Consider the following 23,285-nt stretch of genomic DNA (forward strand, 5'->3'; position numbering starts at 1 on the left):
CAGTTTAGTAGCAAAAAACCAGCAAGCTCGCAGCCTTCACCTGCTTTAATTTAATACCTAAATAGACTTTCAAATGAGCAGAGGGTAATTACTAGCTTACTAAAACTAATGAAATATTTCAAGATTAAAAACACAGCCAGTTAATTGGGGCACCATTGGAGATGCATTATGTTGTCATTAAATCTTAAGCAGGGGATAATTTTTATGCTGTATATTGGCTAACTGAGAGTTTACTCATAGTAATGTGTCATTATGAAAATTCAGAAGCATATGAATTAGCAGTATGAAAGGGGCCTGCATGTCGCTTGTGTCGTTAGCAAAAAACGTAATAGTAAATTTACTGGCTTCTAGTAAAATGGGACTTGAAACGTACGAAGCTTTTTCGTGTGACCTGGTTTGAAATGGAGGCTGAGATCTTCATTATTGTGATTAGCGTCTGGTTGTTTCCTAGATTTTGCGCTCATCTTGTAATCACTGGAGGGAGAGCAATGTGAGGCTCTTCCCTCTTCCTTCCCACCGTATAAATAATCCCGGGAGCTGCAGATCTGCCATCTTTCTCTTTGTTTTAGGGAAAGATTTCTCAAAACGCTCCATCACCCACATGCATGTCACCTGGAAGGAGCAAATTGGAATGGCTTTGCTGGGGATAATTTGTTTTGTGTCTAACTTGTATAAAATCTCTTTAGATTTCTACAGTAATGGATTGCTCTGGTGTTGCTATTTCCGTGTTAAACCAGTGCAGATGTGAGGTCTCAGGAGAGTCATTAACTTGAAATATGTTCTTTGATTTGCATAATCGCTGTAATTATAAATCAGGACTCTTTCATCACAATGAAAAACCTGTTACCTGTCAAGAAAAAGATGCTCTGTGCTCGTGTAAGAAGGAAGTGTCACGGACGCTGTGGACCAGTTCTGCGTGTCTCTTCATAGTGGGTTTGGTGGCATCAAGCACCTCTTCCCGGAAGAGAGGCCCCGTTCTGGGTGTTATGCGTCCAAGGGAACTGTTGCTCTGTTACAGTAAGTGACAGCTTTGCCTTAGGCTGCTGTGGTGGGAACGAGTTTGGGGTTGCAGTTACGTGCTGCGCCTCGGTGGTGGTAACTGAGGCATCTGGTGTGGGTCTAGGCCGGCCACACCTGCGATGGGAACACCAGCCAAGCCCGGAGCCAGAGCCGGGCAGAGGCAACGGCTGGGGGCAGAGCAGCCAGCGGGGAGCGCAGAGAGGAGGAGCAGGGAGCGTTCGCTGCGTTCCTGGTGTCCAGGACCGTTGTTTCACCTCCGCCTTGGGCTCTGCACGGGCTGCGCGCTGGGAGCAGCCCCTCTGCGCGGGCTGTGTCACGTGCAGCGTCGCTGCAGCTGACGTGGCCCCGGCTCCCTACCCTCCCGCTGTCGCTCCTGGGCTGCAGTCCTTACCTCGTTTAACCTGCTCTCCCTACTAGCTGGAGGAGCCTCTGCTTTTCCTTTACGGGTTGCTCGTGGTGTCACAGGAGGTTGCTCTGCTCCTATTTTAGCCTCGAGGGATGCAGTTATGCTGTTCAGGGGGAGCAGTCAGCTAAATGCTGCCTCTGGGAGAGCCTTTCCTCATCCTGTCCTTTTCATTTTGGTATGTCGTGCAGGTTCTTAACATGGCCCTCCAGCTGGGAGGTGTCGTGGTCAGTGCCCCACAGTGTTTGCTTTCTGATGATCTTTCTGGAAAACAGGCAGAGTGTAAATTTGAGAAAATTAAGAAACATCGGTGAGCTCCAAACGAGGTCTCCAGCACTGCACTGAAAAATTAAAGCTTTTCCTTTTTAATTGAATTGAAAATCTGCTTCCTCTGTGCCTTGCATACATTTCACTTGAGATTTGAAATTATATTGCAGAAGTCTGAGAGCAGATCTGTTTTGATGTGTACAATTCAGAAATGTTACGGACCTGCTGTTGCATTGAACAAGGTTCTGGAAGGGCTCCTTGGTCTGGGCACACTATGAAGATGAAAGCCAAGAGCAGGCTTCGGAGGTGGACAGGGGTAAGCGAAGTAGGAGTCACTTGCACACAAATTTGTCGTGAAACAGCAAGAAAGAACTTGATAGTTGCCATTTTGCAGGTGGAGGGAAGCACACGCTTTAGCTCTGGTGCCGCTCTGAGGTCTCTCCCTGGGCAGGTAGTGGCAACGTTAGAGAGGCCAAAGCTATCGGAGCTAAAAACAATGCCCTTGAATGCAGGCAGAGGAGAGAGCAATTGGGGATACTTAGAAAAGCTCTTCCCCCGCAAACTCCAGCTAACTTTTAGTTCTCTTGGAAGTTTTATTAGCCAAGAGATGATGACGTTTGGAGGGTTCTGCTCTCGGCATTCGCACACTTGTGCTCGGTGGAGGCGGCCCGTAGCTGGGAGCTGCTCCCGTCCTTGCACGGGCAAAGGCTCCCGGAGAGGGCAGGTCGCCTCCCTGGCGACGTTCCCGTTCCCGCGAGGGATGCAGCCTCTGGCTCCCGGGGGCCAAAGGAAACGGCCTTGGCTTGTGATAACAGCCAACGCAGGTTTTAAAATACTTCTTTTTTGCATTTCTTGTCACTAATAGCCTCAGAAGACCGAGGGTAACCAGCTGCTGACTGGGATACCACATCCTGTTTCATACAGGAAAAGAAAATATTTTTGTTTTGGGGTTTTAATATGCCTATTGTTAGCTCTGATGAGGGAATATGCTCTGCGATGCTTTACTGTGGCTTCTTTCTTATTTTTCTTCTAAGTGAGCATAGTCTTGTTCTGTTCAAGATGATTCTCAGCATTGTTTTTCTGTTCACTGCTTCCAGTCTGACAGCCTCTTTTTAACGTCCTGTCTCAGGAACTGAGTCTTTGCTTCCTTTTATCTGCTAGTTTTATAGCTACAAAAAGGAGGCCAGGCTGCCAAACCAACCCTCGCTGGAAGTGAAGCAAAGGAAGAAAATGACTGCTGCTTTTTTGCTAGGGAAAAGATGTTCTTCCTTATGATTAATGCAAGATTGTGCCTTTTTGTCCCAGAAGGCGGTTAAAGCCTCCCCACGGGCAGCGTTGCTCTCAGCAGGTACCGGCGCGAACGTGAACAGTCCCCCAAGGCTCTGCGCTCCTATGGCCTGGGCAGTCCCCTCTGGGACCCAGCTCCCAAGCCGTGCCTGTTTGGGCTTCCTGCCTTTGGTTGCTTTTTTTGTTTAATTTTGATTTTCCGTATGGTGTGTACTGATTTTCTAGCTGCTGAGCTTCTAAAAAAACATTTGTATTTGTCTTTTCCCTGCCACATATGTGTAAAGATCTCAGTAGGGATTTGTTTTATACACCCATTCGGAGTAGGGCTGTAATAGAGAATTATATTTGAAACTCATCGTTTTTGTCACCCACAGATATTGTTTCTCCTGGGTATTTATAGCATGTAAACATAGAACCAGCATAGGAATAGGGTAGGAGTCACTTTTATAGGCAGTATTTGCTAGTAACTCGTGAGCTTAGTGACGTCTGTGAGAAGAGCTAGTGACCGAGGTGGGGACAAGCAAGTGCATCCGTCCGGGCTGCCTGTGCTGGGCCATCAATGCACATGGTGAGTCTTGGCTTTGGGGCACCAGGTTGTTTAATTTGCTTGCAGGGTACAAAACCAGCAGGGCAAGAGGTGAGTTTGATGTTATGAGGCAGCAACTGCTGCGGACCTGTTGAAAAGCTAATTCTGATCATTCCTTCAAAAACTGTTGTGGAGTAATCTGTGGCTGCGGGGCAAGGGCCAAGTGACTTGGAGGAAGAGGAGGGTTTGTGTGTAATTCACAGTGACCTGGGTGAGATACTGCTCTGTTAAGCACTTTTGTTAACCAGGATGTGGAAACGAGAACAATGTTGTGACGAGAGGCAGTGATGGTACCCAGAGTTACGTGTGTGTGTGTAACAACAGGGAACCATGCGACAGTCACCACCAACAGTGAAACCTTGGTCTCTTCTAAAGTCAACAGTAGAATTATCAGTGGTAAAGCAAATATCATAGATATTTAATATATATCATACAAGAATGTGCCATGTTGGCTCAGGTGGTGAAAGGCAAGAGCTTAAAGAGCTTTCCACTACCAGCAAACATAGCCTTGAATTCTTTGGATGAGCAGACTAAGGAGTTTGGCAGGGCTTGCAAACTTTTATTTTTCTCATAAGGACACAAAATAGCAGTTTTTCTGTGCCACTCCAGGGACTATTTTTGCCCTAAAATGAAGCATTCCACTTTAAATAGACCAATTTTACGTTTGGTTTTTCTCTCTCTACCATTTCCCAAGATATGGTTCCTCCAGGAGAGCTGCCACCAGGCAGGGGGGGAGGAGGCGTGTGGGAAATACCCGTCCAAATCCTTGCACGGGCTCCACGAAGCCGCTGCTGCCGAGCTCCGCAGCACACGTGGCTTCCTCCGCACGCGCTTTCCATGTCACGGCGCGGCTGGTGGCACTGGGCTCCTGCTCACCATCCTGGCAGCGCTGTTGAGCCATATCCAAACGGAAATTATTTTAGAGGCGTCCGGCTTTATTGTCTTTTCTGCGTTGGAAAGTTTCAGGAGTTTAAAACATCTGCATCCGACTTGCTGCACAAGTGAAACTTGACCCAAAGAGCGTTTTTTTTGCTGACTCGCGGCAGCCTCCCGTAACTTGTGCTCCGTAGAGCCGCTCGGTTCGAGCTTGCCACGTTTATAGGCTCTGCGCTACCTAACCGTGCGGATCGCAGGGAGTGGACGCGGAGGTGGGTCCCTCTGCGCGCACTGCCCAGGCCGCCGCGGGAGACGAGCGCTGCCGCCGGAACCCATCTGCTTGACTCCTGGTTATCTTACAGTTTGAGCAAAGGAGAAAAATGTGGGGGTCTCTGCTTGATTGCAAGTAAGTGATCTGCATCCCTTTCGACATAGAATCTCAATCAGTGCCAGCTCTTCTTGCTTGCTTTTGAACAAAATGTTTTCTTGGTTGTGCCTGCAAGTTCATGGCGACAGCCTTGCTATCGCTCTTTTACCGGATTTGGCTGTTTGGGGTGGCAGAGAGATGCCACATGGGATGGCTGCTCTTAATGCCAGCAGGCGCTTTGGGCCACGCGTGCGGTGCCGTCGCCCTGCTCTACGGCAGCCTGAGCCGCGGGCCGCGCTGCTCGCGCAGCGCTGTCAAAGCTGGGCAAGGGAGCGACCCGAAGAAAGGACTCCGGGGAGCTGCGGGTCTGTGGAGCACCTTGGAGAAGGGGCTGCTGATTTTGTAATAGCCTGGAGCGAGCAGGGTACGAGGGCTGGCACCTTCCCTCTGATTTGCAGCACGCATCTCGCTGCGCTGCAGCACGCCGTGGTCTGCACCTTCCAACCTCCGAACCCTCCCAGCAGGGCCCGTACCCGGAGGCTCCCGTTGGCACTGCTGAGCTCCTGCTGGGAGAGCAGGGTTCCTCGCAACTAGCAAACCTCCTGGGAAGGCGTTTGCCGGGGAGCAGGGGGTGAGGATGTCTCATCTGAGCAGATGTCTCGCCTGAAAATCTGGAGCTGCTTGAGCTGTGCGTGTTGAAAACCTGCCAGGAGAGGCTGGAGGTGGGCTGTGTGCATGGCCTTTCCAGCCACGTGCGGGGAGGAGCGCAGTCCTGTGCAGTTATCTAGGAAAGGCGCTTTGCAGCCTCTTGCAGCCTCAAGCTTTCCAAACACCTCTAAATATTAGCAACTGGGTGAGTTCTGCTTCTAAAGATCCGGCCGCTTTGGGGTACATACGTGACTAGTTGCCTAAACTTAGGCTGGCAGCAGAAACAGCCCCTGCTGCTACGTAGGTTCTAGTTTGTTTGTATTTATATGTATATTTTTTTTCCCTGCAAGCAGTTTTTAATCAGCTTGGTGATGGTAGCTTACCGCCCTGATGACCATGTGTATTTAGGAAATGAGGTGCATGATGAATATTGCAAAGTCAGGGTAGAGAAGGAGCACTGCTACTATGTGCATCTCTGGATGCAGCAGCCAGTTTGCCTCTGGGAAAGTTTCATTTTTCAGAAAGAGAACAGGGAATCATAACGTCGTCCCGTGCTCTCAGAGCCGGACTAGGCGGATATCACATTACGTGAAAGGTGCCCTTTGGTGCTGTTGACTTCATTGATGCTGCAGGAGGTGTAAAGGAGCAAAGAGTTAGGAACCGGGAAGCTCCAGGACCTTGATTCCCAGTGGTGGAGCTCCATGTGGAAGGGACTAGGAAGGCTCATCTGCTTGTTGCTGGGACTGTTGTCTGTGCCTTCAACGAGCTCTTCTGGGCATAGCAGAGGGATTAGCTTTTCCAGAGGAAAGCTTGGCTTGAGCAGGCAAAAATTCAAGCATGCCATTAAATTAAGTCATATTTGTCTTCCTGGGTGTTTGGAAAAATGCCCTGCAGGTATTAATTATCTATGAAAGCAAATTTTGGCGGTAGATATTGGATGTAGAGTTTGCCTGGTCAGTAGCCTGCCATAATGTTTCAGGCACTTGCTGCTTTCTAACACAGTGCTCCAAGTTACTTATTATTTTAAACTGGGAGAATTTTTAAACCCTGGTACGTGGGGACTAGATGCCAAGGCCAAGAGCCGAATCTGGCTCAAAGGCTGGAGGTCACTGTGAGGTTGTTGCATGGAGGGGACCTGACGTTCATCTGTTGGGTTGAACTGCTCTTTCCGTGACTAAGCTCAGTGCAGAACCTGCAATCTTTGTATTAGACTTATGTCTAATAAAGAAACAGACTGTAGTCTGTAACATGTGACAACATCTATGAGAAATACGGTCTTTCTTCTGAGAGTAAACAGCTTGATGAGGATGTCATCTAAAATTCATGAAGCTGAGGATGAGTAGCGCGCTGTGTTGTGACAGGGTTTCCCAGTGGCATTGAATTTTGTCAGAAAGGCTATCGCAAACTTTTTATTGTAGTGCAAATATGAGCTGTTGTTCATCATAGGCGTTTTTGGGAATTTTCATTAAGTTTTGCTTTTGAAAGAGTCTTAAGCACCTATCGTTTTCTGATTCTAACGTAAAGAGTTACCTGTGGGAAGCATCATCTTTGCTGGTCTCTCCTTGCATTAGTTTTGAACAGAGAGACTGCTTGTAACTGACGTTTAGGTGAGTAAAGTTGGACTTAAGCACTTCACAGCCTTCTGCAAACACAACATCCCATCTCTGGAAGCAGCTTGGGCTACCTGGGCAATGCCCGCACCTCACTGGAGCTCCCTTTGCCCCATCTCTTCCTACGATCTTCCAGGAGCTCTCTGTACCTCTGGCAGGTTTTGCTCTTGGAGAATTCCATGTGAAATAATCCAGTAAATCTTATTTTCAAAGGTCATTTTATAGCACTTGAAAAAAAACACACAAAGAAAGCGAATTTTTGTCTCGTGTGCAGAAAGCAGCGCTTAGGGGCCACATCAGAGATGAATAGAGAGAACGATCTTGGCTTAAATGAAGTTTTTTTTTTTTTTTTTTAGGCCACTTTTGTGGTTTAAACCATGCATATTTTTCTTGCTCTAAGGCCAGCACGATGTTGATGTGCAGGGCTTTGCAAACTCTTTGTCTTTCTAAGTGCTTATCAGTGTTACTGTATGCATTGTGCCCTCTGGCTCTTTGGATGCTGTGTCAGTAGATGCATGGGTTAAGTGCCAGCTCCAGGTGAACAGCAATTTTATTTTTAGCAGTAATGTGTACATGCACTACACAAGACAAATGATATAAAATACTGACTTTCTAGAAGATGATTTATTCTGTTGTTGTTTAAGCTGGTCTTCCCTTGTTTAAAGGGAAGTGGTCTAAAGCTTAGCTAAGTATTTGCTCCACAGATGCCTCTGAGCACAAATCCTGAGGCCTTTGGAGCCAAGTTTGGAACTTGCTGCAGTCAACATGAGGCATTTGCCATGGGCTCAGTTATAGCAGCAAAGGAGCCTGTGCCTTGGTTGACTGGATTGTGAAGGAGAAGAGAAAAACTTTTTGTGGTCCTGTAAAATGCGAGTCCGAGCACTGTGCTTTTCAGTGACCTAAACTGGTAGTAACGTTTAGCATGGGTATAAAAGAGGTCTCTGATGGTGTCGTGTGCTTGCACACAACCACCCAACAGCTCTAGTATTTATCAGTAAAAAAGGGAGATTGTGGGACCTCCTTCCTCCACACTGAATCTCAAGAGGAAAGAAAAAGGAGTAGCTCTTGGGTTTCTTCTGAACCTCTGCAAAATGATACCAGAGAAGAGGGCCCCTTTCAGTGGTTGTGGTGGCCCATGAAAAGGGAACGTGTACGGGAACTATTCTAATTTACTTCTGTCCTGGTTGCCTGTTAGTAGCAAACAAGACGTTGCAGTGGTTTCCCTAAAAAGCGCTGCGGCCGCTGCCATCGCTGGAACCACGAGGGATGTTGCATGGCGTGGGCTCCTCCTCTCGGCTAACCTGTTGGCCTCCTCTTCTGATCTCCACTACTGCATTTCACTGCATTTTTGTGATAAGTAAAATATCTATGAACAACACCAGTGCTTATAAATTCCTCATTTCAGCTATAAGCATGTTTTAATAGTAGGTCTCAAATCTGATGAAAAGCAGGTATTTTGGTGGAAACGCTAATGAAGCTTCAGCAGCAAAAACTGTCAGCCAAACCAAGGAATTGATGGGTTACATACTGGGGTGGCAGAGCTCAGTAAATAGATTCATGCCATCTGAATCTTTTTTTTGTTAGTGAAATGAGCTTTTGAATATTTTATGCCAATTTAAAAAAAAAAAAAATCTGTACTGCTGTGAAAGTTCCTGTGGTTGGAGAGCAGCCCTCGGCTAATCTTCACAGGCAGCCTGCAGCGCTTGGCTTTCAAAGTCTGGATCCAAAAGGTCACATCCCGATTTAATACCATTAATGTAAACCCAGAATAGTTTAGCTGATGTGGATGGAGGTGCTTGTCACTTCAGTTTTTTGATCTTAATAGAAGTGTAGCCAGGAGTAGGTTGCATTTGTGAAGCTCATTCCTTGTTCTTGAACATATCGCAGGAAGGCTGAGCTCATCTCGCTGCAGAAGGATGCTGGTGACTCGTCCACTTTAAAACAGGAACATGGGAAGAGTGTTTGTCATGTTTTCTTTGCCATTCTTTAGGGATTAGTGTTCCAGTTTCCTCCTCATGACACACTAGTAAAGCTGCTTCGGGGATTTCATGGAGCCTGCACCTCCTTGCCACAAGTTCAAAAACCCCAAATTAGAAAATCCATTAACCACTATGTGCAAGCAGATATATGGGATTATTTCCACAGCGCCCACAGAAATGAATGAAGAGCATTAAATTAAAAGGCAAGCAAACATATTAATCACACTTTCCTCTCTTTTCCCCACTGGATCGTATCTTAATGGGATCTTCAAGACTCAAGCCTTTTGAGGAAATGTTGATATTTTATGCAAGAAGGAATAATAAATAGCAGTAAAGTGTAGCTTGAATGATTAAATCTCCTGAAGGAATGGAACATTTTTTCCAGCAGACACACGGCTAATTCGCTGTAAATTAGCTGTTGTTGTACCAAGTACAAAGCTCTTGTATGCTAGCACGCTTGTATTTCTGTTTGGAGGAACCCTTTTGAAACAGCCTTTATCTTTTATATTTAGTATTTCACTTTTATTTTGGGTGTCTGTAAGGAAGAAGTCATGATTAATAGAAGCTATGAATACCAGAATTTCTGCTGTCTTATTAATCAACTAGTTTGGCATGTTTGCAGAGACTAAATTTATTGGCTGTAGTAACTTGCAAGTGAATCACTGGCTCCCTGCTTCCCCTCTCCTGCTTGCCTTTCGGAAGCACAGACCTTTCAGGATTAAGAAAAGGAAGCAAATATTAACTTTTTCTTTCCCTTCCTCCTCAGGTTGCCCTTGTTCTCCCTTTCAAATCAAATGTCACATTGAGTCGAACCCAGCGTTGGAAGCATGCGGCGACCTGCAGCACATCAGCCCTGCGCAATGTATCCATCAAACTGGAAGGAAGCCCAAAACCAAAGCTCCGCTGGCCAAGATGCATCCTCTGCAGAAACCCCAAGGCAAGTGGCTTTGTCTTCTCAGCAGCGGGAAACTTCCATCGGGCACGACGTGAAATACTTTTAAATGAGTTCTTTTAATTTTAAGCTGTGATAAAGTAGGGTTATTTTGTATACTAAGGTTCAATTTTAGCTAGCAGAGTATTGTTATCTTCATTTTTTGCCAATGCTAGGTAACCTCTTAGGGAAGGCTGTGAGAAGAAATTGATTCAGAAATAGCAGATTACTTGTCATATTATATTTCCTGCATGTTACTATGCTTCATGCAGCTGTGAAGTCTATGTTTAAGTTAGCAATATTGTTTTCAACCTTTATTAATATTTTAAAGAATATAGGTAAGAATAGCTTATTGTTTAAACGGGGATCTGTTTTCCATTTATTGAAAGAACTGTGCATAGCAACAGGAAATGCCTAAGTGGAATGAATATATTTTAAAAAAAGAGAAATATGAGCTAAACCAGTCACATCCTAGGGTAGCAACTGGACTGTTGTAGTTCCACACAGCAGCAAGAAGCACCGTGAAATGGGTAACAGTCCCCGAATATGGCAGCACAGAAGTCGGGAAGAACCACGTTCTACCCGGGTTAGATGAGAGAAGAATCCCAGAATATTTAGGAATATTTGAATTCCTAAAATAAAAGCTGTTAAGAAGCCTGTAATATTTTGGTCATCATTAGGAGGTTTTGTACAAACTGAGCTCTTGCACCCCCATTTCCAAAAGCCTTTATGAACGCAGGGTTTGAGTTTGAATTTAGCCCAACAGCTACCCCCAAAAAGTTTTCTTTCTTCTGATAGCAGAAGGCAATCTGAAATGCTTAGCTGATTTAGTTCATGCTCAAATCATTCTACTGGAGAGAGGTCTGTGTGTTCACAGAGCTTTATCCTTGAGGTCTTAGTGTTCCATATTTCTTTAGTGGGTGTTGTATGAATGTTGTTAATACTATTAATAAAATAGAATAGCAGAAGTGCCTGTTCAGTAACAAATGGAGTGAATTCAGCTGGTGCAGATCAGGGAAGCCCCTCTCAAGTTGGGGGGAGCACTGACTTCTCACTGCTTATGATAAGGTCTGTTTTGTATGTGTGTGTATATACACAGACACATATACATGTATATATGAAAGTGTGTGCGTGTGTGTGTATTTTTATACCTGTGTGTGTGTACATTTGTATTTCCATATGCAACATCAGAAATGCTGAAGGGAACTTACTTGGCTTGATTCCAACACAGTTAAAAGTTACCCAAGTGGATTAGCGTAATCTGTATCCATCGCTGAGACAGTTTTACCTCTTTCTTCTTTCTGCTGCTCAGAAATGCACATCCAAGCCCTCTGCTGTTAGAGTCATGGGCTTAGGAGCAACACAGTCGGTGCACTTTGCTAGCTGGTATATAGCATAAGACTCTGAGACTAACTCCTTGATGAGGTAAAATGGCACCAGAAAGTAACATGCTCTTGATTAGCTACCTCTGCTAATGCTGTTTTGATAGACCCTAACTTGTTGGGGCTGGTCATGTTACTCAATGTCATCTATTAGGAACCAAGTCACAGTTAGAATGTGGCTGTCACACAACCCCAGCATGCAAAAATCAGATTCTGATCTGAAATCTGGTTCTAATATTCTAATTTTATGCTAGACTGAGCCAAATTGTCCAACACTGCAGATCACTGCTACAAGTCTTGGCCTTGGATTTGCCAGTCATCTTCCTGAAAGATGCTTAATTGTCATGAAACGTAAACAGTTATTTTATTAATTCCTTTTACTCCTTTGCAATTTAAGTTTTAAAAAGTATCTGCAAACAGCTTACACATGGCAGTAAAAAAAACTGCACTTAAGATGCTTTGCAAACAAGAGAGATGATAAAGATATTTTTATCTTACCTTTTATAGACTTTGTACATTGGAAAAGACTTGTTTGCATTGTGTAGCTGATTTGCCCCCCTTACTGTGCAGGCTGCGAAGCTGCCAAAGGAAGGAAAATGTTTCCCTCTTGCCTCTCCAGGAAAATGCAGTTGAGAAAATTAAGGAGCCCTGTGTGGAGTCCTGGGGCGGATACAGTTCCAGGCGCTGCTTTCGGGCTGTTGTTTTTATTAAACCGTCTGTGTTCAGGGTGACACTTTTCCTGCAAACTCTCCTTGCTTGGTGGGGCGGGTGGCGGTGATGCGGCGGTGCTTTTGCTCACAGCAGACAGAGATCTTCCCTCCATGATCCGTGTTATCGTGCGGAGCCTGCTCTGGCTTCCCACGTGTCCCTCGGCGAGGCAGAGCTGCCTGCTGGCGGGATCCTCTTTTCTTGTAAACTCTGAACGTAGAATTTTTGGTCTCAGCTCTCAAGTATTGATTCTGTGCTTTGTAAACAGTGTTTAATCCAGCCAGGGACTTCACTGGGTGCTGAATTATCGTTTTCCCCAAGTTACTCTGGTATTGCCAAATTCAGAGCCACCCAAAGAACACTTCATCTCCATGTTTCCTCTGAGCCCAGCGTCCCACGAGCTGCCAGTAAGGACTTACCCAGGGATCAGCGTTTTGCATGGACGGCAGTGACACCCCTTGTCGTCAGTGTCAGCCCTTTGAGGGAGGCAGTAAAATTCACCTCGGAGTGCTGAAAACCTGTCTTAAGTTGTTAAATGCTTAGTAGGTCTTTAATATGTGAACGCTTCTGTTTCAAGGTAGGAATTCCAAATTTTGAACAGTGGGCCAATCTTGAGAGTCAGTCCAAGTGTCCTGATAAGGCTCAAATCGTTAGAAGATTTTATTTTTGTGGTGCTGAGATGCAATCAGCCATGTCCATGTTTCAGCCCCGCCACATTCCGCACCCCAGACTCGGGCACGTCGTCCTTGACCCCGGACACGGAGCGTCCATGTGATCTGTGCGCTGGGAAGGAGCGGGCGCCGAGGCCCATCCGGAGTTTGCAGCAGACATGGAGCTCGGGCAGAGCGGGGACAGCAGGCGCTGGCTTTTTGGGTGCCTGCATGTCTGTTATCCTCTTAGAGAAAGTAACCATGAAATTGCACATTCAGAACAGTTGCTAATTAAAGCTCCATTACAATGTTAATCACATTATGCTGATGTGCCAGATGGACCATTAAAAATCTCAGTTTCTTGAAATAAATTGTTGCTCTTGAAAGAGTTATTTAAGAAAACCTGCATTTAGAATCCTGATTTGCGTGCTAGCTCTTTGGATATTTAAAACGAAACGAGGATTTGGCAGCGCTGCTCCAAGCAGCAAGTGCCTGGGGAGTAAGCGCGCCGTCATTTTGCCTATCTCCTCGTTTAAGGGCTGCTTATATGAAGTTGCTTTCACTGTATGAAACCGTAACTGCATGTGAACCTGTTGCCATGGGTTACTGCTTGCGTAGTTCCAAAACCGTTTACTCTGCAAACAATATGAGAGGTCTGAATACATTTTTTTAAATTACATTTTTCAAAATACCGTATTAAACTTTTCACCTATACCTCCTCATGAAATCTCAAGCAGAATGCTTGCAGTTTTAAACTGTGAATTTAATTTCTGTAGTATATGTAGTACCGAAAGAGGAAGGAAATTTATGAAGACTACACCACAAAAGGGATGGGGGAGGGAGAATGAAAGGAAGAAAAGCTGTTGCATTCTGCTTGTGGGGTTTCTGGCCAAGTAAATATAAGGCACAGAAACCCACGGTGCAATTATTTTTTGGTAGTTTGGGTTTCTTTATTTTCTTCCTTTTTTTCCCCCCTTCCAGCTTAAGTTCAGTGCGCTAAATTCAATGGAGCGTTTTAGTTTTGAAAAGTCACGGGAGGGGAACTCGGCGGCGCGGCCGCGATGGCAGGAGCGTTCGCAAGAGCGGAGCGTGAGCCGCGCATCCTGTTTGGTAACGAGGAAGCGGTGAGGTCCTGCGCGCTTGCTTCGTTAGCGCATCTGATGGTAGAGCTTTAGACATGCAAAATAGCAACCCGACATTGTTCCCTAGCATAGGGCAGCCTGCTTTTGTGTAAGAAATGGTTTTGGACTGCAGCAGCACCGGTGGAATTCGTAAAGAAGCCTGAAACAATGGATTATCCTCCTTCTGCCTTGACTGTATGGATTTTTTGGGCTTGGTTTAATGTAAGGAAGATGGAGATTTATTCCCCCCTTTCTTCTCTATGTTTTATTAGTACCTCCTAAGCCTGTCCATCTCAAACCTGGGCAGGAGAGAATTCCTCCTGCACCTTCTCGGCCTCTACCAGCTGATCCCAAGTCATCGAGGAGCTTAGTGCCTGGAGAGGAGGAAATACCCATATCAGCAGGAGTCAACACGCTCATTGAGAAATTTGAAAGTATTAGGTAAATATTTCTTTGATATCTCGTCTAATCTCTATTTTGGGGCATTTTAAAATTAAAATAGAACAATAGGAAACATTGATTGTCATGCAGAGACTTCTCTCAGGATGTCTTTTTACCGAAAATACAAAGCTTGACTGACTGCATAAGGGATTTGTTGTAAAAGAATGTTTTTCAATGACTGTTAGTTTGCATCAGAGCTGCTCTTTAGCAGCCGAATTTAGCAAATGTTCTACTAGAAAGAAGCAGTCCAGATCTGATTTCATAAGTAGAGCTGAGATCAGAATTGTTGTAAAGTTATAGGAACTTGATAATAGAGATTTAAAATAACTGAGTTTTCTGTCTAAGATTCGATAAATGTCAGACTTAATGTTAACCTGCTGATTAGAGGTAGGGAATGGTTAAATTGCAATATATCATGGAATGAATTATCTTATGAGATTTCCTTTGAAAATGTGTGTATATATACAGGACATCAAACTAGGTTTGATGTAGGTTTAATGCTGTAATCCTAGCTCTTTTAACAAACAATATTAACATAAAGATTCTCTCTGACCAAGCTGTGCAAAGTGATTCTTGTCACCAAGACAGAGAGAGACACACTGTGCTGTGTCTGAGGGCATGTTGTCACCTAGGGGGAACCTGGTAAGAGCTGGAAAAGGAGTGTGTTCTTGTGCTTCAGAAATGTCCTTTCTCTTGCAAAGACTACTGTGTTACATTGAAGAAAGTCAGTTCCTGTTTAAACAACCTCATAACCAAATTCTTCCTTTAAAAGATGATTCTCCTGTCTCCAAACCACTGAAATGAACTATTCTTCCAGGCATCGCAGGCAAACTTTTGTGTCCAAGTGGTGTGTTTTTATCTGAAATTGTTGGGTGAATGTTGTTGCGTTGATGTGCACATCCCCATTTCCTTGGATTGTCAGGAGGTTGAGAAGTGTAACATGAACCAAATGAAAATCAGGCCTTGTCTCTTGAGGCACTCCTGACATCTCTGACTGTAAGCGCGAATGACCGGGGTGCTCTCTCTCCACCTATAGGCAACCTGTACATATACTTCAAAGAAACCAGCTAAATCTAGCTCTGAAGATGGAACCTGGCCTGGACTCCTCGAAGCAGTCGAGCTCGTGCGACTGCGACGCGGCAGCTCCCAGCGGCAGCTCGGCCGTGGAGAAGAGCGAGGCAGATGACAACGAGGGAGACGTGCTGGGCGGCGCGGACCTACCCAGCACAGACATAATGAAAATTAAAGAGCTAAGCATCGGTGATAGCAAAAGCCACGAAGACTGCACTGCTGTGAACGTGAGCAAAGAGCCCTCGAGAGAGCTCGGCAATAAAGACTCCACCGCGGAGCTGAGCGGTAACGGTAAAATCCCCAACAGGGACAGTGGCATTGACAGCCCTTCTTGCAGCGTGGCAGGGGAAACTTTCCCCAACGAAGACGGCGTGGAACAAAGGAAACCTGGCGCGGCCGGGAATCCCGGGGACATGGACGCGGACAAGAAGGGTGCCAAGGCTCCCTCCGCGGAGCAGAAGCGAGACTCCACGCAGGAGGAGGACAGTGACATTGATGAAGGAAGTAGCGAGGAACAAGAGACAGCGGAAGTGCCAAAGTTAGAGTATTTGGATGTAAACAAGGTAAGGCAGTTCCTTGTTCTGGAGACAGCTCCTGGCCAGAGATGCCTTGCATGCCTTGCATCACTTTTCGTGTGTTGGACATGTTTTCATTTCATTTTATTTTTTGTCAAACGATCATTGCAGGCATTAATTTCCTGCCTGATGCAGATCATACCTTGTCCCTGATCTAGATCGTGTCTTTTAGAAAGTTTCCACTCTTGATTTAAAAAGCTTCCTATAAGAGAATGAATCCCATCCAGAGGTAAGTTGCTGAAATTTGATTAAGGATTTTTGCAGGTAAAATCTCACGCCTCGTGTTTGAGTTTGTTTAGGTTCCGCTTCCTTTTGCTTTCAGTGGGTCTCAGTGGTGTATGAAGTGTTAATCGGTTAGGGCATCCTGCAGGGTCAGGGCTTTACCTTGTGGAGGGTCACAGGTATGGGATGTCTCTTCAAGCAGGTCGTTTTTTGCCCTTTTTTTTTTTTTTTTTTTTTTTTAATGTTGTTGTCATTTTTAATAAGGACAAAGTACTTCTTTTGGTTTGACTTTTTTATATGCAGGGAAATTCTTCTGAGTGTAGCTGTTCTGTAAATTGTATCCAATTACTGTTTAAGAAACTGTAGCTAGAAGAGATTTTCCTTGAATACAGAGTAATGTAATCCAGGTTGTTGCAAGTCGTGCTGCAGCTGTATAACATTAACGACAGATTTGTTTGATTATCTGTTTATCAAGATGGTTATTTTTAGAAATACTGGTAATAGAGTGAGTTGTAAGATTCTCCAGAAAGAAAAAATGGCAGATGCAAAATGTTGCTGTTCTGTTTATTTTGTGCATTTTCTATTTGTTTTTTGATTCTACTTGGGGATCATGAAATTAAATTTTGTATTGGATATTTTAGTTAGAATACAGTGAGTATTAGCAACCTGTGAATAGTGAGCCGCAGTGTTCACACATCAGTTTGTGTGAATTGTGTCGTTCTGCTCGGTCACCGAGTATATCTTGATTTAGTGAATATTAAGAATTTGTTCCTTTGGAAAAGATGGCAGTTAAAACTCATCCGGTAGCTTCTAGATTGAATCAGTCAATGATTATTAAGGAGTATTGAAATCTGTATGCAAGTGTATGCTGTGCATAAAGTCCTGCCATTCAGGGCTTTATTTATACTCATCATCATGAGTCTAGTTTCTGAGGACAGTTTGTGGTGACCCTTTTTTCAAAGAAGGGAAGCCACCATGTGACGAGACAAACGTATCTGCAGAAAGTTATGGGAAAAAAAAAAAAAAAAAAACAGACTCAGCTTAACTTTATGCTTTTAATTTAAGTTTTTGCCAAGCTCAGTCTTGCATGATTGGATTCTTTCAACTCACGTGGTTGTATTGGTAATATCACTGCCCAGGACCAGTGTTTCCCACCCAGTGCTCCTTTGCTGTACTGCTCCTTTTGCATTTTCAGGGAATACCATCCTCGTTCAAATGGAAGCACCTGACAATTTTTACAACCCTATTCCTCAGCAAAAGAGTACAAGATTTAAGAATTCTTGTAGTACTGATCTCTAAATAAGGAGCAACTCTCTTCAAAAGCATGGAATTACATAATTATAATACTAGCTTTAGGTGAAAGCATACTCAGCTCCCTCCTATCCAGGAAATTTTATTTACTGTCTCAATGTACAAGAAGCAGGTGTAGTTGCCACCTGAAACTTGGTAGAATGGGCACAGAGCATGTTTATTATGTCTCTATAATTGCAAGTGCCAAGAGTTGGTCACATTCTCTGAGACCTGTCAGTAGGAGGTTAGTCAGCGGGAAGGACAGGAGCGCTGATTTTGGTGTCACGGACACCATCACCATCAGAGGAATAGCTGCCATCAAAGCAACACTTGAAAGCCTGTTCTGACATACATGCCTTGACAATTTTGATCATAAATACAGTAATTTATGTTTTTGTATCTATTGTTTTTAGTCTTAGAGAACCTAAAAACTCTAGAAACTCCATGCAGATTTCACAATCTCTGGAAGAGCTTTGGCTCTGCTGAGGGGGGCCATCATTACTCGGGCAGGGATGTGCATCAATTAGAGTTATATATTTACTGGGTGTAACATGGCAGCAAGAAAACTTGTACAGTCTTGAGTCTGGTGTTTAAATTTGCTGTTAGGGTTAGGAGCGCAGTATCAAATCAACTGCCTTTCCTGGGCGACTGCCTCTACCTTACGATGAAGATGCTCTTTACTGCCAAATACCAATGTTTCTAAGATGTTAGAGCTCGGATAGCTCTGTGTTAGTCTTGTTCTTTAGGTTAAATATTTATATAATATGAAATAATGTTGCTAAAGGACTGAGTTACAGCGATGATGCTCTTGTGTAGCTTGGGGAATCTACAAAAGAGAGAACTCTAGAGGAAGAAATTTCTTGTCTTCCTGTGAGAAGCCTTGAGGCTGTTCCCCTTCCCATGGGGCCTCTTCATCCGTACGGGTGAGCGTGGGGCAGTTTGACATTGGTGTGGGCGCCCCAGCTTCTGCAGCTGCAGGTCATTCCTTCCACCTCCAAGAAGGCAGCGCTGGGGCTGCCCAGGCTCCACCAGGTCCCCCCGTAGCTGCAGCCCAGCTGCAGGCAGGAGGGACAGACCCTTCCTCCCCTCGGGCTGGCGCGGGGCCCCGGCTCCTGTCCCCGCTTCCCCTGCCTGCGCCGAGCCCCGGGCTGGGCAGGGAGCAGCGGTGCTGCGGCGGGACTCGCGTTGCCGGGAGGCTTTGGCACGCTTGGAGCAGAGCGCACGAGCCGCGCAGCTGCAGCGTGACCTAATGACGGCCCAGCAACTCCTGGGATATCGAGTTCAGGGAAACTCATGAATAAACATGGGTAGGAAAAATTCAGATTTGTTTTTCTCGCTCCTATTTTCAGCTTTGCCTCTCCCCGTCCTCCCCCTGAGCCTTCGCACGTCCCGCGGCTGGTGCAGTGACGCCGCGGCTGCTCGCGCGGCTCCGTTCAGCCTGCTGGGCCGGCCGCGCCGCGGGGCTTCCTGCGGGCGCTGCGGCGCGCGCCGGCGGCTGCCGCTGTGGGTGCACGGGTCCTGGAACACGCTTGGAAATCGCGGGCTGCGTTTATGGCTATCTAGTGTGAAAAGGAAAATGAACAAGGGGGCCTCATTAGTTGTGATAGTGTCCCAGGAAAGGTCTGTAGCTGCAGGAACACATTGGCCTCAGCGGCTGCCAAGGAGAAGAGGGCATCAACGTGGGCTGGGGCTGCTGCCCGTGGCGGTGCTCCATGGTGCCTGCCAGCACCAGGATACGGCTGCTGATGTGGCCGCCACCTCTTCCCATCTTTTTATTTAAATATTTTTCTTTGGGAAAAATGCACGCTTGCTAAAAATCACAAGAAAAGGAAAAGGGCCTTTTTCCACCAGCCCCACTTCCTGAGAACCTGCTCTGTAAAATAAGAGCAATAATGATGTCCCACGTGGCCCTGTGCAGGCCCTGCTGTGTTCCCATCCTGCTGGGCTTCACCGGAGTTTCGCTTCTAATTTCACTGCGCAGCTTGTGTTGGAAAGTGTGACTGTCGTCCTGCAAGTCTGACCTGTGGGCAAGACTGCGTGTATTATTTAAAAAAAAAAAAAAAAAAAAAAAAGTAAAAATAGTTTGTTTTGAAGAGGAAGTGAAATTATTACTTCTACTTCCTGATTTAACACTAGGGAGCACTGCAAAGTAATCAGTCTTTTCACATTCCGTGGAAGCATCTGGATTTGTTCTGTCAGTGGGTAAACCATCTGCAGCGGGTTATGAAGCTTTTGTTTTGTTTTTGTTTATTTTCCTCCCTAATTCAGTAATATTTAAAGGCCGTGCAAGCTACCTAGGATGCAGAATTGCCTGGGTCTGTGTTTATTATAACGCTGAATTAGAAAAATGCTATCCCATCATCAGTTTTCTTTTGACTAACCTAAGGAAAAGGAAACACTGAGATGCAGAGAAGAGCTTCAGCTTAGGATAACTTTCTCATATTGTTTTCAGTATTTTTGTATAGGAAGTTTTCCTGTATTTTTTCTGGGGCCTTCTGTGCTCTTTGTGGTGGGGACTGGTGGTAGCTCATTGCGTTTTTAGAGCGTGACTGTGTATGATTTTTAAGATATCCTAGCCGTTTCCTCAGGCGATTCCATGCGAGCCCCTTGCAGCCGGGATGCTGACCGTGCTTGCGCAACGCCGCTTACCAGAAAAGCCGTCGCTGCGGTGCGTTGCCTCACTTCTGCTCCCAGTTTCCCACTTTGCCTTTTTACTTTGAGCTTGCTTTGCACAATCACTAGGTTGGTCTCTGCAATGGTGTGAGCCGCGTCCCCGGCATGGGGACTGTCCCCCGGCCTGGCGGCCCCGGGTGGCCCAGGCTTCCCCGGGGCTGGTGGCCGCGGTGCCGGTGCAGGCGCAGAGGCTTCTGCCACTGCAGCCCGCCGAGCCCTGCGGTTCCTTGGCTCTGCGGGTGTCTGCCTGCTATTTCCTCTATTTTCGGGGGGAAGGAACTGTTAGTGTTGTGTTGTGCTTTGTTTTGTTTTGTGGACAGGTACTGCCACGTGCTCGGTAGGTCTAAAATGCTGGTGCTCGGGCAAAGTGGCAGATGAGCATCGTGTCACGGTGATGCCAAATGCTGCCGAAAGCTTCCTGTGCCACCAAAGAAACACCCAGCGCTTCCTTTCTCTTCTTGCTTATCTGGCTAAAGGGTTTTAGAAAGACCATGAAGTGTTTTACAGTGGTGCCCTCCCCACAGGGATAGCTGCGATACGCTGCAGTTGTGCCGAGCACTCGTTCAGAAAGAGGCTTTGGCAAAACAGCGGTTTGTACCAAAGTTGAGTGTGTTGACAAGGAACACAGCAACTAAAAGCCCCACGATGTGAGGAGTGACTATTTGACACCTCAGCTGTACGAGCGTGACTCGCAAGGGACACGTGTGGTGTCTCTGCAGCGTCACTGGTGTTTTGCTGGTGCCCAGGAGCCGTGCTTGGGTTCCTGGGGAGCTTGCAGTTAAATGTCAGGCTTAGTGCTGTGTTTTGTCTTTAATGTTAAAGAAAGTTATCTGCTGGGATAGAGGCCTCAAAACTAGCGTATGTGTCTTGAGCAATCCTCAGTGTGGGGTTTGCCTCGGATATTTACCCAGGTGGAGCTGATAAGTCAGGTGTGGGTTTGGCTCCCGCTGGGGCTGCGGGGCTGCGCGAGGCCCCTGTGCTTCAGGTGACACCGTTACGTGTGCCAGCGCGAGCAGAGCCCCAGGTAAGGCTGCTACGTAGGATGTATAACCCAGGTTGGAGTGGGCTTCAAATCTCCCCTTTCAGGGTGCAAAATGCAGAAGACCAGAAGAGCTGGACCAGCCATAATGTTTAATGGGTTTTATTAAATACTATTTCTGCGATCTTGGGTCTGTGGAAAGGTGGACGTGTGGCAGATAAGCTCACAAACGTGTCTAGCTCTGTCACCAGTGAAAAACAGCAGCTCAAAATGTAGATGGTCTTTAAAATGTTATGCTGGACTCGAGCTAAAATTCCGTTGAGCCTTTGCTTGCTGTCTAAATAGATGTCAGCAAGTTTGGGGGAAATATAAACTGAGCTGCAGGTGGTGAGGGCCAGGAGGTTAAAAGTGCCTGTGCTATGTAAAGGTTTAGTTTTCAGGAGAAATGTATTTGGTTGAAAATAATTATTTTTCAAATTCCTAATTCAAACAAATCAAGGGATGTTGGTCGTGGCCAGCATGCCAGTGTGATTACATCAGGGCTTTTTGTTCAGACTCTCCTTTCTGTGCTCAGAAAAGTTGGCAAATAATTTTTTTTCTCAGTGAGAGATACTTGTAGTTCCTGGGATTGAGGGACGTTTCATTATATGCTATAATATGTTTTGTTTTCCCCATAGCAAGTCCAGAGCAAGTCCCAGCTTGGGCTGGGATTTTGTTTTTCCCTCCATATTTATCATATGGAAAAATGGAGCAGGATGTTAAAATAATTTAAAAGAAAAATGAGTTTTCTTGAAATAATTTCAATAACAGGGGTATGTAGAGTACGTGTCAAGTCTCTTCATGGAATGGTGGTCTGCATCCAAGTTCATGCAGAAAAAGAGAGGAATTGCTCTAAAGGAAAGATGACGAGTGCCTTTTCAAATCCAGGAAGAGCCTGGGTTTGTGTGTGTGTGTGTATATATATATATATATGTGTGTTTTTTTTGTTGTTCTTCATTGAACTGTCCAGGTTTTCCACCGTGGTGGTTACAGTTAATTTGCAATCTAGCAATGAGCATCTCGGAGTCCTTCCCATGTGTGTGACGGGCCCCTGGGCTTCCCTGCCTGTCCTGCTGGGCTGCTGCCTCTGTGAGTGTCTGCAGAAATGCCAGGCACCATTTTTTTCCCCATGATTTTTTCCGGTAGTTTTGGGGTTTTTTTGAACCCTTGGCAACTTTTCACCGTCTACTGGGTCACGCATTTGAGGGCTCCACAGCTCAGTACCAGGTTGTGGAGGGAGGTGTCTCCTGGTCTTGAAGCCGAGTTGTGTTCATTTTAGTTCATGCTCTTTAGTTTTTCCACAGAGAAGAGGGTGAATAACTGCAGCCAGTTGATACTCTGCTCCATTAAGCATTTACAGTTCTCTTATCTTCCTCTCAATTGTCTTTTTTCCAGACCCAGCCCAGTAAAATTTCCATATGTTTGATCATCCTTGATGCCTTTTTCAGATGTTTCTGTTCCTAAAAAAAACAACCAGCCAGCCCTCGGTTCTGGAACCTAATTTTGGTTTGATTGTAAGCATGGAGTTTAAAGTCTAGAGCTTTACAAAGATGTAGAGAGTTTGTCAAAAGCTGAAATCTGTATCATACTAATTATTACTACATTACTAAGTATTTTTAAGTAGTTAGAGCTGAAAATCTATATAGTTTTTGGCTAAAAAATAAGTGAAGTTGAGACTCTATAACTGCCTTCAAGTTTTTGTATTAATCGTGTATTTATTTATTTGTTTTAATGAATACAAAACTTGTCGCTGGTGCTGAAATTTTCCAGGGGACTGGTGGGAGTTTAAAACTGTGCACAGTCCTTTGGTATTTACCACTGGCAGCAACTCCATTCTGGCCATGGATTCAGCACATGACCAAAGGGATCTTTTCTGGTCTCTGTTGGTTTTGTAGGCACAAGACTCAAATTAAAAACGGATAAGAGCTGATTTGCTGCCCAGTGCCTCAGTAACCGTATAGGTAGGCTAGGTGTGCTTCCAGTTTTGGAGGATGTTTCCGGTTCTTCATTAAAGAATTACAATGACATCCTGGCCAGCCATTGACTGCATTAGTGAACGGTCTTTCCCAAAGCAGCTTGCCGGATCCTTTGAAAAGGAATATGGATCAGATTTGAGTGTGCATTAGTGCTGTTCATTTCAGGCTTCTGTGTTGGCAGGGA

At 45.5% G+C, this 23,285-nt stretch overlaps 1 protein-coding gene across 1 annotated transcript in view; it reads left to right on the top strand.

The window, feature by feature from the left end:
- Positions 1-23,285, top strand: part of FGD3 (FYVE, RhoGEF and PH domain containing 3) — an 86,109-nt gene that overhangs the window by 34,828 nt on the left and 27,996 nt on the right. The window contains exons 2-4 of the mRNA XM_088522872.1: positions 9,810-9,980; positions 14,108-14,276; positions 15,313-15,910. Of these exons, the coding sequence (XP_088378998.1) occupies positions 9,810-9,980; positions 14,108-14,276; positions 15,313-15,910 (938 nt within the window). The remainder of the gene's footprint in view (positions 1-9,809; positions 9,981-14,107; positions 14,277-15,312; positions 15,911-23,285) is intronic.

Source organism: Tinamus guttatus, unplaced genomic scaffold (assembly GCF_059628265.1).
Source record: "Tinamus guttatus ecotype Peru unplaced genomic scaffold, ASM5962826v1 Tinamus_guttatus_pri_ptg000169l, whole genome shotgun sequence".
Taxonomy (NCBI): domain Eukaryota; kingdom Metazoa; phylum Chordata; class Aves; order Tinamiformes; family Tinamidae; genus Tinamus; species Tinamus guttatus.